Below are 12041 nucleotides of genomic sequence, written 5' to 3' on the forward strand. Positions count from 1 at the left end.
TGTCTGTCTGTCTGTCTGTCTGTCTGTCTGTCTGTCTGTCTGTCTGTCTGTCTGTCTGTCTGTCTGTCTGTCTGTCTGTCTGTCTGTCTGTCTGTCTGTCTGTCTGTGTCTCTATATCTCTGCATTGTATGTCCTTCATTAAACGATCAGCTATCTGTGCAAAACATGCCCAAATTCTCATAACCTTATTGGACATGACACAAATCAAGTCAAGTCTGAGCTGCAATAGTAGAAACACAGTACAATAATATAAATAAGTTGAATCAATCGATTCAAAGCTCATATGCACATTTTAAAAGTGGAATTTCGTCTCGAGATCAAACATTGTGGAAGTAGTTAGGTCCTATGCTTAGGTCCCAAAGAGAACTAAAAAGAAAGAAAGAATAACAATAGTTATTCATAATTTCAAAGAGATCAACTCCCATCTCTGTGAGTAGTTGATCTCTGTGACAGTGCTCCCCCATCAATCTCAAGATGTGTTTCGAAAGGCACTTTTGAACTGTAATATAGCATGTGTAGCATTTACACACACACACACACACACACACACACACACACACACACACACACACACACACACACACACACACACACACACACACACACACACACACACACACACACACACACACACACACACACACACACACACACACACACAAACTCTCTCTCTCTCTCTCTCTCTCTCTCTCTCTCTCTCTCTGCTGGTGGGTTCTGGTCCAGAAACCCTGAAGTATGGATCTGAAGTTCAATCCAACAGCCCTTCTGAACCCAGAACTCAGCTGGATGCTCCAGATGTGAACTCTGACAACGTTGTGTATTGGTGTGTGCGTGTGTGTGTGTGTGTGTGTGTGTGTGTGTGTGTGTGCCTCAGGGGGCAGCTGGATCAGACAATGCGGAGGTGGGACCAAAAGGAGAACCAGGAAACGCTGGTATGCCGGTAAGGAACCTCCTGTTGGAAACCATTTTCTCAGTTACAGTTTTTCTCAGTCGCTTTGGTACATTTCTCAGATCATAATTGAAATTTGCAAAACAGCAAGTGCATTTCTCAAAACAATTCGTACAAATAGCAAAACACCATGGATTTCATGCAAAAGCAAGTCTCTTGCTGAAAAATCCTTAGTTTGTTTCTCAAAAGTAAATATCTGTGTCAATGAACATGTCAGTGCCATCAAAGTCCAAAGTCCTTGTCAATATAACAGTGTACTCTGGAGGGATGTTTTGATGTAAACCATGGCTAAAGTTTTGAAGACAATTATTGTAAGTTACACCTTAGTGTATGTGGGAGATCGATTTCAAGAGACTGGACAAGATTCACATTTACGCTTTGACTGTTTGTACTGTAATTTGTTTACAGACCATGTCATTGCTAGAAATGTGAACTTAGGAAAATCTCCTCAGGGTAAACTGTACATGCATTGCTGTAGGAATTACAGTGCAGTCATCCTACACCTCCTGACGTTCCTGTCTGTTGGGCCACAAATTCTCAGACAATGTAACATTGTGTTGTGCTACAGCTATATATATACTTGCCAGTTCATGGTTCAGGAGATGCACCTTTGAGCTATTCCACTAAACTGGTTGATGGTTGGTTGCTCTAACACTTCAGACATTTCCCTTCTTTAGAGAAATTCAAAATTCACCCGGTAGCCATTTACCAATTCAGGACAGATTTAGAAAATAAGTAGAATGGAAATGTATAGAAATATGCTTGACATATTATGACAACTTGTTCAACCATTTTGCATGTAAAGACTTATGCAATGAACTGATGCCTAAATGTTGTGGGGGTGAGACTATTCAATAGAGACCCACAATACATTTTGTACAAAATGACATAAGCAATTGATAATGTAGGAAAGAGCAGAGAATTGTACATAATCATTTGCATGAATGTACCAAAGCATTTGCAACTTATTCAAAGAAATGAGAAACTGCTTTTTTGATGTGCACAAATGACACAATGATGTGAAGATTGAACAGGTAGTTTTGAGAATTTCAATTCTGATCTGAGAAATGTACCAAAGCGACTGAGAAAAACTGCAATATAAAGGAATGTTCACTCGTCCATGTCCTTTTCTCTCTCTCTCTCTCTCTCTCTCTCTCTTGCTCTCTCTCACTCGCTCTCGCTCTCTGACTTTGTCTCTCTGTCTTTCGGTCTCAATCTCTCTGTACCTGTGTTTATCTGTCTGTCTCTCAGATCAGCAATTGGACTTAACTTTTTTCTTTCTTCAAAAACACACACACACACACACACACACACACACACACACACACACACACACACACACACACACACACACACACACACACACTCCAGGGCATTCCAGGGAAGGATGGCGTGAACGGTGAGAGTGGAATCGAGGGAAACGAGGTGAAAGAAAGATCTTGTCTCATGTTCTCATGTTAGGTGGCTCTCTATAATGTCTCTGGACCCATCCTAACCACATGTGTCCTTCCACAGGGACCCAAAGGAAGACGAGGACCCATGGGAGAACATGTAGGATACCCTCATCTAACCTCCCCTCCCTCCCCTCCCCTCCCCTCTCTCCTCTCCCCTCTCCTCCCCTCCCCTCCCTTCTCCTCCCCTCCCCTCCCTTCTCCTCACCTCCCCTCCCCTCCCCTCCCCTCGCCTTTTCTCTCCTCCCCTCCCCTCCCTTCTCCTCCCCTCCCCTCCCCTCTCCTCCCCTCCCCTCCCCTCTCCTCACCTCCCCTCCACTCCCCTTGCCTTTCCTCTCCTCACCTCCTCTCCCTTCTCCTCCCCTCTCCTCCCCTCCCCTCTCCTCACCTCCCCTCCCCTCCCCTCCCCTCTCCTCCCCTCCCCTCTCCTCCCCTCACCTCCCTTCCCCTCTCATCTCCTCTTCTCTCCTCTCCTCCCCTCTCCTCCCCTCCCCTCTCCTCCCATCCCCTTTTCTCCCCTCCCCTCGGATATTAAAGACTTGGTTGCTCATCTCAGTTTGTGGACAACTGTTTTGTCAGCTGCCATACACTGTGTTTTATTTGGTGTGTGTGTGTGTGTGTGTGTGTGTGTGTGTGTGTGTGTGTGTGTGTGTGTGTGTGTGTGTGTGTGTGTGTGTGTGTGTGTGTGTGTGTGTGTGTGTGTGTGTGTGTGTGTGTGTGTGTGTTGTGTGTGTGTCTCTAGGGTCTGAATGGAGAGTCGGGCATTGTAGGAGAAGCAGGAAGCCCCGGCCCTTCAGGATCCCGGGTAGGTTTTAAACCACAGGGGGCTTTCAGAAAGGAGCCCAGTGGAACCAGTATGAAACTACACACACTACTCTATGCGTGTGTATGTCTGTGTATGTGGGGTCCTGTTCCTGACCCAGTTAGGGTTCTGCTTTCTTTAGGGACCCCAAGGGACCAGAGGTAAACTGGGCCCCAGAGGAATCCGGGGACTTCCTGGAACTCAGGTCAGTACTCCATCAGAGCCACCGGAGGCAGTTTGAACCAGTCTGAACGGAAACAGATATGTCCAGTTACACCTTACAGAATACTTTTAGTGTGTGTTTGATTCTGATGGGCTGTGTGTTTGATTCTGATGGGCTGGGTGTTTGATTCTGATGGGCTGTGTGTTTGATTCTGATGGGCTGTGTGTTTGATTCTGATGGGCTGTGTGTTTGATTCTGATGGGCTGTGTGTTTGATTCTGATGGGCTGTGTGTTTGATTCTGTGTGTTTTGCTCATTTCCAGGGCAAACCAGGGGCTGATGGACCAGGCGGTATACCTGGACCGCCTGGAGCCAATGGACAGAAGGTAAGTGAGATCACATCCTGTGCTATGCTGTGATCTGACAGGAAGTCCTCTGGTTCACCATTTCAAAGAATTCTAAGAATTATGTTATATTATATTTAGATTTGAGAAGATCAGATTGGCTACTACAGTATGTGGTCAGGTGACATCATGTTGTGATGATTTGATGTAATGTGGTGACGTCGTGCTGTGTTGTTATGTTGCCAGGGACAACAAGGCGACTCGGGGCCACAAGGAGTGTCAGGACCACTGGGGTCCAGAGGAATGCCAGTAAGATGCTGGAGTGTGTGTGTGTGTGTGTGTGTGTGTGTGTGTGTGTGTGTGTGTGTGTGTGTGTGTGTGTGTGTGTGTGTGTGTGTGTGTGTGTGTGTGTGTGTGTGTGTGTGTGTGTGTGTGTGTGTGTGTGTGTGTGTGTGCGTGTGTGTGTGTGTGTGGAAGGGAGCAGTATGTATATATTGTGTGATTATGTGTGACTTTGCTTGGCCTGATGTGCTTTTAATTCAATGTTTTAATGTGTTTTTCCAGGGGCAAGATGGCAGAGATGGATATGGAATATCTGGACCAAAAGGATCTAAGGTAAGAACCACACACACACACACACACACACACACACACACACACAAATGCACTACTTACACACATTAACCTATTGAGGGAAATGTTTTCAACCCTTTCAAACATATTCTAACGTAATGTCCTGTACATAAATGTCCAAATGATTCCAAATGGATTCCAAACCTTTTTGTCCTGTTCTTTGATAGGGTGATCCTGGTTTCCCCGGATATCCTGGTGTTTCAGTAAGACTCTTCTCATTCTGTTGGACGGGATAATACCCATATGAACAACATACATAAGTAAACTATTTGACCGCAGCCTAGGAAGTCTAGTCTTGTTTTACTTTGGATCCTATGGTGAAATGGACCAGAGGTATTTCAGTGGCAGCCATGATAAGGGCTGTTTGAATTCTCTCAATGCCATGAGAGGTGCTTCAATGCTTTCTTCCGTACCTCCTTTAGCCTAGGTCACACTGGCCCATCCATTACGATAGGAAAGGGGATAATGCCATCCCAAAATGTATTTGGGCAGGAACATTTAAAGCGATACACCATTCGGGCACACTTAATGAGTCTAGTGCGTGACAGTGTGTTTGTTCTTCCTGTTCTGAGGTCCAGTGCGTGACAGTGTGTTTGTACTTCCTGTTTAGAGGTCTAGTGCGTGACGGTGTGTTTGTACTTCCTGTTCAGAGGTCTAGTGTTTGGTGGTGTGTTTGTACTTCCTGTTCAGAGGTCTAGTGTTTGGTGGTGTGTTTGTACTTCCTGTTCAGAGGTCTAGTGTTTGGTGGTGTGTTTGTACTTCCTGTTCAGAGGTCTAGTGCGTGACGGTGTGTTTGTACTTCCTGTTCAGAGGTCTAGTGTTTGGTGGTGTGTTGTTTGTATTTCCTGTTCAGAGGTCTACTGTGTGACAGTGTTAAGAGGTCTAGTGCGTGACGGTGTGTTTGTACTTCCTGTTAAGAGGTCTAGTGCGTGACGGTGTGTTTGTACTTCCTGTCCAGGGGGACAGCGGACTAGACGGACCCCATGGAGACCCTGGGCCCAAAGGAAACCTCGGCAGGGGGGTATGTGACGTCATGCGTTTGTTGGAGATAGAGAGTGGGTGTGTGTGTTTTAGTAAATGAGAGAGTGTGTGCTGTGTATTCATATATATGTGTGTGTGTGTGTGTGTATGTGAGAGATTCAATGCACGTGTGTGTATATGTGAGCCCAAGTGTTTTTAGGTGTGTGTGTGTGTGTGTGTATGTGTGTGTGTGTGTGCAATCTTATCTGTCGTTTCCTGTGTTTATGTTTTGTGGTTTTTCGATGGTCTCTGTGTTGTATCTTATCTCTGTCTTTTCCTGCGTTTATGTTTTGTGGTTTTTCGATGGTTTCTGTGTCTGTGTCGTTGCCGTGACGATGCTTGGCGATGTTTCAGGGAGTTGCGGGATATCCTGGAGAATCGGGCGTGCCTGGAGGACCAGGACATCCTGGACATACGGTGAAGGAGGGAGGGAGGGAGGGAGGGAGGGAGGGAGGGAGGGAGGGAGGGAGGGAAGAAGGAAGGAGGGATGGAGAAGAGGGAGGGAGGGAGGGAGAGAGAGGGAGAAAAGGATGGAAGTGAGGTGTAAATAAACTTGCGGTGCTCTTTGAAATTCAAAGATGTGTATTGTACTTTGTTTACAATGATGACCAACCCCCTCCTCTCCTGTCCTCTGCTCTCAGGGCGCCAGAGGTCCTCCAGGGAACCGGAACATGTCTGTAAGTACAAACCTCAATTCCAAAGTGTTTTACAATCCTGTGCGTCAGCTGGTGTGATTGACGTCTGCTGCCTGTCTACCCAACATACATCACGGTCATCTCTGTTCTCCTAGGAGTGTCAGCTGATAACCTACATCCGAGACAACTGCGGTAAGCATCACAAGCATGTGTATCACAAGCATCCAGATATGAATAAGCATGCTCATATGTGTATATAGAGAGTGGACACCTAGCGTACCTGTGCTAATAGCACATTGAAATTGTTGTCCTATGTGTGTTCATTTTAAATACAAATGTTATAAAAATGCAATGCCAATTAGCTGTAAGTCATTAGTGATGAGGGGATTGTAACAACATGCTCCTCAAAAGTTATTGGTGCTATCGGAAATATCCCAAATAGTGTGCTTCAGATAGTTTCTTCAGTGTCTCTCTCTTCACAGTCTGTTATACTTTTATCTAAAAGGGACTTACAGTTGAGACTGAGAACAATCAAAGCATACTATAAACAGACAAATGTAGCTTCAGGAATCAGAGTTCAGAAGTCAACAAGTTGTATGTCTGGCTCTTTGGGACAATCCATCATTCGTTGCTAAACTCTTTCTTTTGTTACCCTACAGCCTGCTCCCAAGGTAAGAGCCCATGTCGTCTGATTTTATCTCCGAGAAGGTCTTTGTCCAAGGGAGCTGCTCCCTCATAGCTGATCCCTGATAGCTGATCCTGATAGCTGCTCCCAGATAGTAGCAGGAGAAGGTTAGGGATCTGACCTCTAGATCGGCCCAAGGCATAGTGAGATCTTAACAGATGTGCCTGATCCTGCCTCACTGATACAACTCAATCCAAACGTCCTTTGAGGTAAATGTGTCAGCCTGATATTCAGGCATCAAATTATAGTACAGGAAAAAGATTAGATAGCAAATGGTATGCAGAGATCTCACAGAAAATGTTGCATACATGTTATACATACGTATACATGTATATATATATTTATATCTATATATAACATTCATAAATGAGAAGTGTAAATTCAATGTAAAAACAGGATGGGGTTTGGGTAAACATGACTATCCATGAGGTTCTTGGTTCTGCTCCTCATTCTCCATCTCTGCTCCCCTCAGGCTTTGCATGCCCGGCCTACCCCACAGAGCTGGTGTTCGGCCTGGACATGTCACAGGACGTCACGCCGGACGCCTTCGAGAGGATGCGCTCGTCCCTGCTGGCGCTGCTGGAGGACGTCTCCATCTCCGAGAGCAACTGCCCCACGGGGGCACGCGTGGCCGTGGTGGGCTACAGCGGCCACACGAAACAACTCATCCGCTTCCACGACTACCACCGCAAGAGGCAGCTGATCGAGGCGGTGCAGAACATCGCCCTGGAGCGCACGGCCAACCGACGGCATCTGGGCGCCGCCATGCGCTACGTGGGCAACAACATATTCAAGCGCGTGCGGCAGGGCGTGAGGGTGAGGAAGGTGGCGGTGTTCTTCAGCAACGGGCCGGCGCAGGACAGTGAGGACATCGTTACTGCCATGATGGAGTACCGCGCCCTCAACATCATGCCGGCAGTAGTGGCGCTCCGGCAGAGCACCAACACCCAGCAGGCCTTCCAGGTAAAACTCCCTCTCCTAGGATAGGGGAAGGGGCTTATCGTGCAAGCCTGCAGTGCATGTCAGACCCCAGTTGGGGTCCTGACCCACAGGTTGGGAAACACTGAACTAGACCTATCCTGCTCCTGCCTTTGAATGTAAACGCTCTTGGGAAAGTTTTTGAATTTACAAATAAAAATGGATTTTAGAGCTGGAGTCATGACCAGGCAAGGCGCCAGGATTCCAGTTGTGGATGGGCCAGACCAATTGTGGGTGGTCCTTAAATTAAAAACTTTACCAAATCCTTCTTTAACCTAAGACAAATGACTGACTAATATACTGTTATATTATCTCTGCATAATAGAGATTTGAATAGCTTGATGCTCTTTAAATATTTTTTTGCATTGTAAAAAGTTTCGGTGCATAGGACGGACCTATCAGCGATCACTCCTTAGGGATTTGTACACTGCAAAGCTGGTTCGTTTGCGGCTTGGCCCGCCCGGCAACTTCACCGGGCATTCTGGGTTCACTGGAGAAGGCGAGGCTGCACACGGAGTCTAGACCTCTTTAGAATAAATTCCATACACTTGAATGTTTTTAATGAATGAAGACGCCTGCATGCAAGAATGACTTCATGTATGAGTGGGCTACAAACGCGATTAACTATTTACAAGTGCAAAAACGCCAACATATTCTTTATATTGCTGACCACTTGTTTTTTATCCAGACAAAAGCCTCGTAAAGAACGTTCCTCTGCGACTTTCTCGTAGATCGCACCATCTTTCAACGTCATTGTTAAATGCAACTGAATCACTTTCTCCACCCATGATGGTTAGCAGCTTTCAGATTTCACCGTCTCTCCAGTTATAACTGCTCATGTTGATATCGCTGCCTTATTGTCTATAGGTCTAGTAGGCTATGACTTTAAAAGTCGTCAGTTATGCTCGTATAACATGAGGCCGACTATCTCAGAAGTCTGTTTAATTGTTTTTTTGTTTCCAACAATATTTCGATATCATTAGCAACAGACTGATCTTGGCCTATTATACAAAGAAGATGCCTACCGCCAATTCATGACCATCCACGAAGATAACAGCCCTTTAACGCAAATCGGATCAGGAATCAATATCAACAAAGTTTGCTGCATTGCAAAAATAAAGCATTTCAGAAGCCTTTATAAATATATATATATACAAAATTAAAATATATAACTTTTATTTTTTTTGAAGAACATTCTGGGAGGACCTGTTGAACAGTGGATAATAATAATAATAATAAATTTTATTTATAATGCACTTTATATTCAAGAATCTCAAAGTGCTTCAGAAAAAAAAAATAATAATAACAAAAAAACTATTAAAAGGGGAACCTCAAAGAAAGTTTAGCTAAATGCTCTTTTAAAGAGATGGGTTTTGAGGTTTCGTTTAAAAAGAGCTGTAGTCTGTGGAGCCCTCAGGTGGTCAGGATGGTCCCAGGTCCGTCAGGCCCACCCATAACGCTGTGCCTGGTCATGACCCCTGTGTTTCATTGCAGGCTGACAACACGGGCAACTCTATCTACCTGTATCTTGGCCGCTCACCGAACCTTGCCAACGATCTGTGGATGATCAAGAGCTGCGTCATCTGCTACGGTAAGCAGCAGAGGTCAGAACTACGGCATGACAAAATTGCAAAGGTTTATCTTTTACGTTCAAGATCATTCAGGCACAAAAAGCAGTGAAATTAAATGTTAAGAGCTCTGATGCAATAGGAGTCAGAAGTTGAGTGATGAGGTTGAGTACTAGCATGGCTATTGCCAGACCAAGCTCAATCGTAGATTACAGGTTGGTCTGGGGAAGCTGCTGTCATTTTCTTCAGCAGAAGAGGCGTGATCAATGGGCTCAAATGAGTTGAAATGACACAATTGTCTGCTTGCCGTCGCTTCTCTGTCGTCTTTGTGTTAAACTAGCCAATAGCGCGCCAGAGGGAAAAGCCGGCTTGGTGATTGGCTCCCGCAAAAACATATGGAAACTAGAAAGAAATGTATTGCTCTTCTCCAAACACTTCTGCAGGGCGAACTCAAATCGCCGGCAGAATGGGCGGGGCTACCCTGGCTAGTTTCGTACTCTATGGTCTTCTAACCTTTAGAACACACTATTTTTGCGCTTTCGTTTAATCTGATCATTTTGCTGAAATGATTAAAGATCAAAAGGGAATATGAAAATAAATCATAATCAAGTAAAACAACAAATCCCGCCCCCTCCTCAGACCCCTGCAGGCCTGTGTCTGACTGTGTCAGTATTCAGGAGATCCCCGTGCCCCAGGTCCTGGATGTGGACCTGGCCCTAGTTGTGGACGGCTCCAGGCAGGTCCAGGGTGACCATTACTCGGGTGTCCAGGAGCTGCTTGGCTCCGTGATTGAGCAGGTGGCCGTCAGCCGTCAGCCCCGCCGGGCCGACAGCCAGGCCCGGGTGGCCCTGGTCCAGCAGAGCGGCTCACTCCACTCCCAGGCTCCTGTTCCGGGTCAGCAGGCCGCCAAGTTAGAGTTTGGTCTGCAGACCTTCCAGGGTAAGAGCCAGATGAAGAGCCACGTGCTGGAGAAGATGGTGCAGCAGGGGGGCCCCTCGGCCCTGGGCCACACCCTGGAGTTCACCCTGAAGGAGGTGCTGCTGAACGCCAACAGCCCCAGGAAGAACAAGGTGATGATGGTGGTGGTGGGGGCCGAGACCCCCAGCTGGGACCAGGCCAAGCTTCGCCAGGTGGCTAAGGAGGCCAAGTGCAAGGGGGTAGCCGTGTTCGTGTTGGCCCTGGGGGAGCACTACAACCGGGCCCAGGTGTCAGAGCTGGCCAGCACCCCTCTGGAGCAGCACCTCATCTGCCTGGGCCAGCTGAGGGCCGAGGAGCAGGGCTACGCCCAGCGCTTCATCAGGAGCTACCTCTCCGTACTCAACGGTAAATCATCTAGATTAGCTATACTCGTTTATAGTCTATTATATCACATTATATTATGTTGGAGGACGAATGAGGCAATATTAAGAACATTAATTGTAATTAATATGAGTTATATTGTATTGGACTGAATGATTTAAGCATATTCGGATGACGAGAGTACAGTAAAGCCTAAAGTCTACTGCAGTGCAGTTCAAATGGTCATGGCTGTCTGTGTGTTTTCTGCAGCGGGGCTGAACACTTATCCACCTGTCGCTCTGAAGAAGACATGTCAGCTGATCAACAACCAACAGGAAGGGGTGAAAAACGGGTACGCATGCTACTGTAACTCGCAATAAATAAAAAATCTGTAGCCAGCTTTGTGACAATAGCAGCCGAACAATCAAATGTCAAATGTTATAAATCAAGTTAGACGCTGGATTATTTTGAGGCTGCTCTTTTCTCTATTATACCTGACGCAGGTTTAATGGAGACAGGAATAGGATTTGAATCTGGACTTAATCAGGGACATGAATTACAGAGTCACAGCCAAACCCTGCGGGGGGTTCTGGTTTTCATCCACTCAGAATATTCAGTATGAACAGGAAGGAAGACGGAGCATCATATGCAAGTTACTCTCAACATAAGGCTTGACTTTAGGACTGTGGTCGATAACACAAAACCAGATGTAGTTTCCAAGTAAATTGTCCCAGATAGACCATAGAGCCAAGACCCAATGGAGGCAATTTGAGTTCTAAACCTTATCACCAATTATATCTGTAGAAGAGGTAGCTTCTATAACATCATTGACAATATTGTAATTATCTTGGTTTTAATGAGTACGATGGGCACTCAAGATCTAAGTTCTAGTGAAAAAAAGGAAACCATGTGTATTTTGTATCAGCAATAAAAACAGAACCCTTTCCAAGAAAAATATTATCAAGACGAATGATTCATAAGTCGTTATTCTTGGTGCATTTAAAGTTCTTCTGACATTATTAAACATGTGCTGCGGTGGTCTAAGTCCCTGTACAGCTTCCATCAATTAGAACAAAGTTCTGCTTCTCAGTCTCAGATTAACCTCACTCTGAGGGCTTTGTACTTTGTGTGTACTTCATTTACCCAACCGGACAAACAAGAAAGCACTCCCGTATCCCCTCATCCTTCATCTCTGAGATGGCACTTTCTCTTCGTCTTCATGAATATTTCTGTTATTTTTGTCTTTTGTCACGCTCTTTGGTTAATACTGGGCCCTTGTTGTTCTTCTAGACTCATGGCTGTTAGAATCTGCTACAGGATGTCTTGATATTTTCGAAAATTATTTGCACGTTCCCAGACTTTTTCTGCTACTTGTTTTTTTATTTTGTTGGTCGATTGTACACTTCTCATAGCTCCTTCCAATTTCATCCTTTCATCCCGTTTTTGAGTGCTTGGATGGCCATTAGAAAGGGAAGTTGGTGTCAACCCTTGAAAAGTTGTGCCTTCTTGGCTGTCTCTTCTTGGTTGTCGTCCTCT

General features: G+C 45.7%; 1 protein-coding gene across 1 annotated transcript in view; it reads left to right on the plus strand.

The window, feature by feature from the left end:
* Nucleotides 1-12041, plus strand: part of LOC132467504 (collagen alpha-6(VI) chain-like) — a 36601-nt gene that overhangs the window by 17210 nt on the left and 7350 nt on the right. The window contains exons 21-38 of the mRNA XM_060064830.1: nt 875-940; nt 2321-2374; nt 2465-2500; nt 3143-3205; nt 3345-3407; nt 3688-3750; nt 3955-4017; nt 4273-4323; nt 4509-4544; nt 5300-5362; nt 5716-5778; nt 6003-6038; nt 6152-6188; nt 6656-6667; nt 7154-7644; nt 9154-9250; nt 9867-10550; nt 10776-10857. Coding sequence (XP_059920813.1) covers nt 875-940; nt 2321-2374; nt 2465-2500; nt 3143-3205; nt 3345-3407; nt 3688-3750; nt 3955-4017; nt 4273-4323; nt 4509-4544; nt 5300-5362; nt 5716-5778; nt 6003-6038; nt 6152-6188; nt 6656-6667; nt 7154-7644; nt 9154-9250; nt 9867-10550; nt 10776-10857 — 2060 coding nt within the window. The remainder of the gene's footprint in view (nt 1-874; nt 941-2320; nt 2375-2464; nt 2501-3142; nt 3206-3344; nt 3408-3687; nt 3751-3954; nt 4018-4272; nt 4324-4508; nt 4545-5299; nt 5363-5715; nt 5779-6002; nt 6039-6151; nt 6189-6655; nt 6668-7153; nt 7645-9153; nt 9251-9866; nt 10551-10775; nt 10858-12041) is intronic.

The sequence above is a fragment of the Gadus macrocephalus genome, chromosome 11, assembly GCF_031168955.1.
Source record: "Gadus macrocephalus chromosome 11, ASM3116895v1".
Classification (NCBI taxonomy): domain Eukaryota; kingdom Metazoa; phylum Chordata; class Actinopteri; order Gadiformes; family Gadidae; genus Gadus; species Gadus macrocephalus.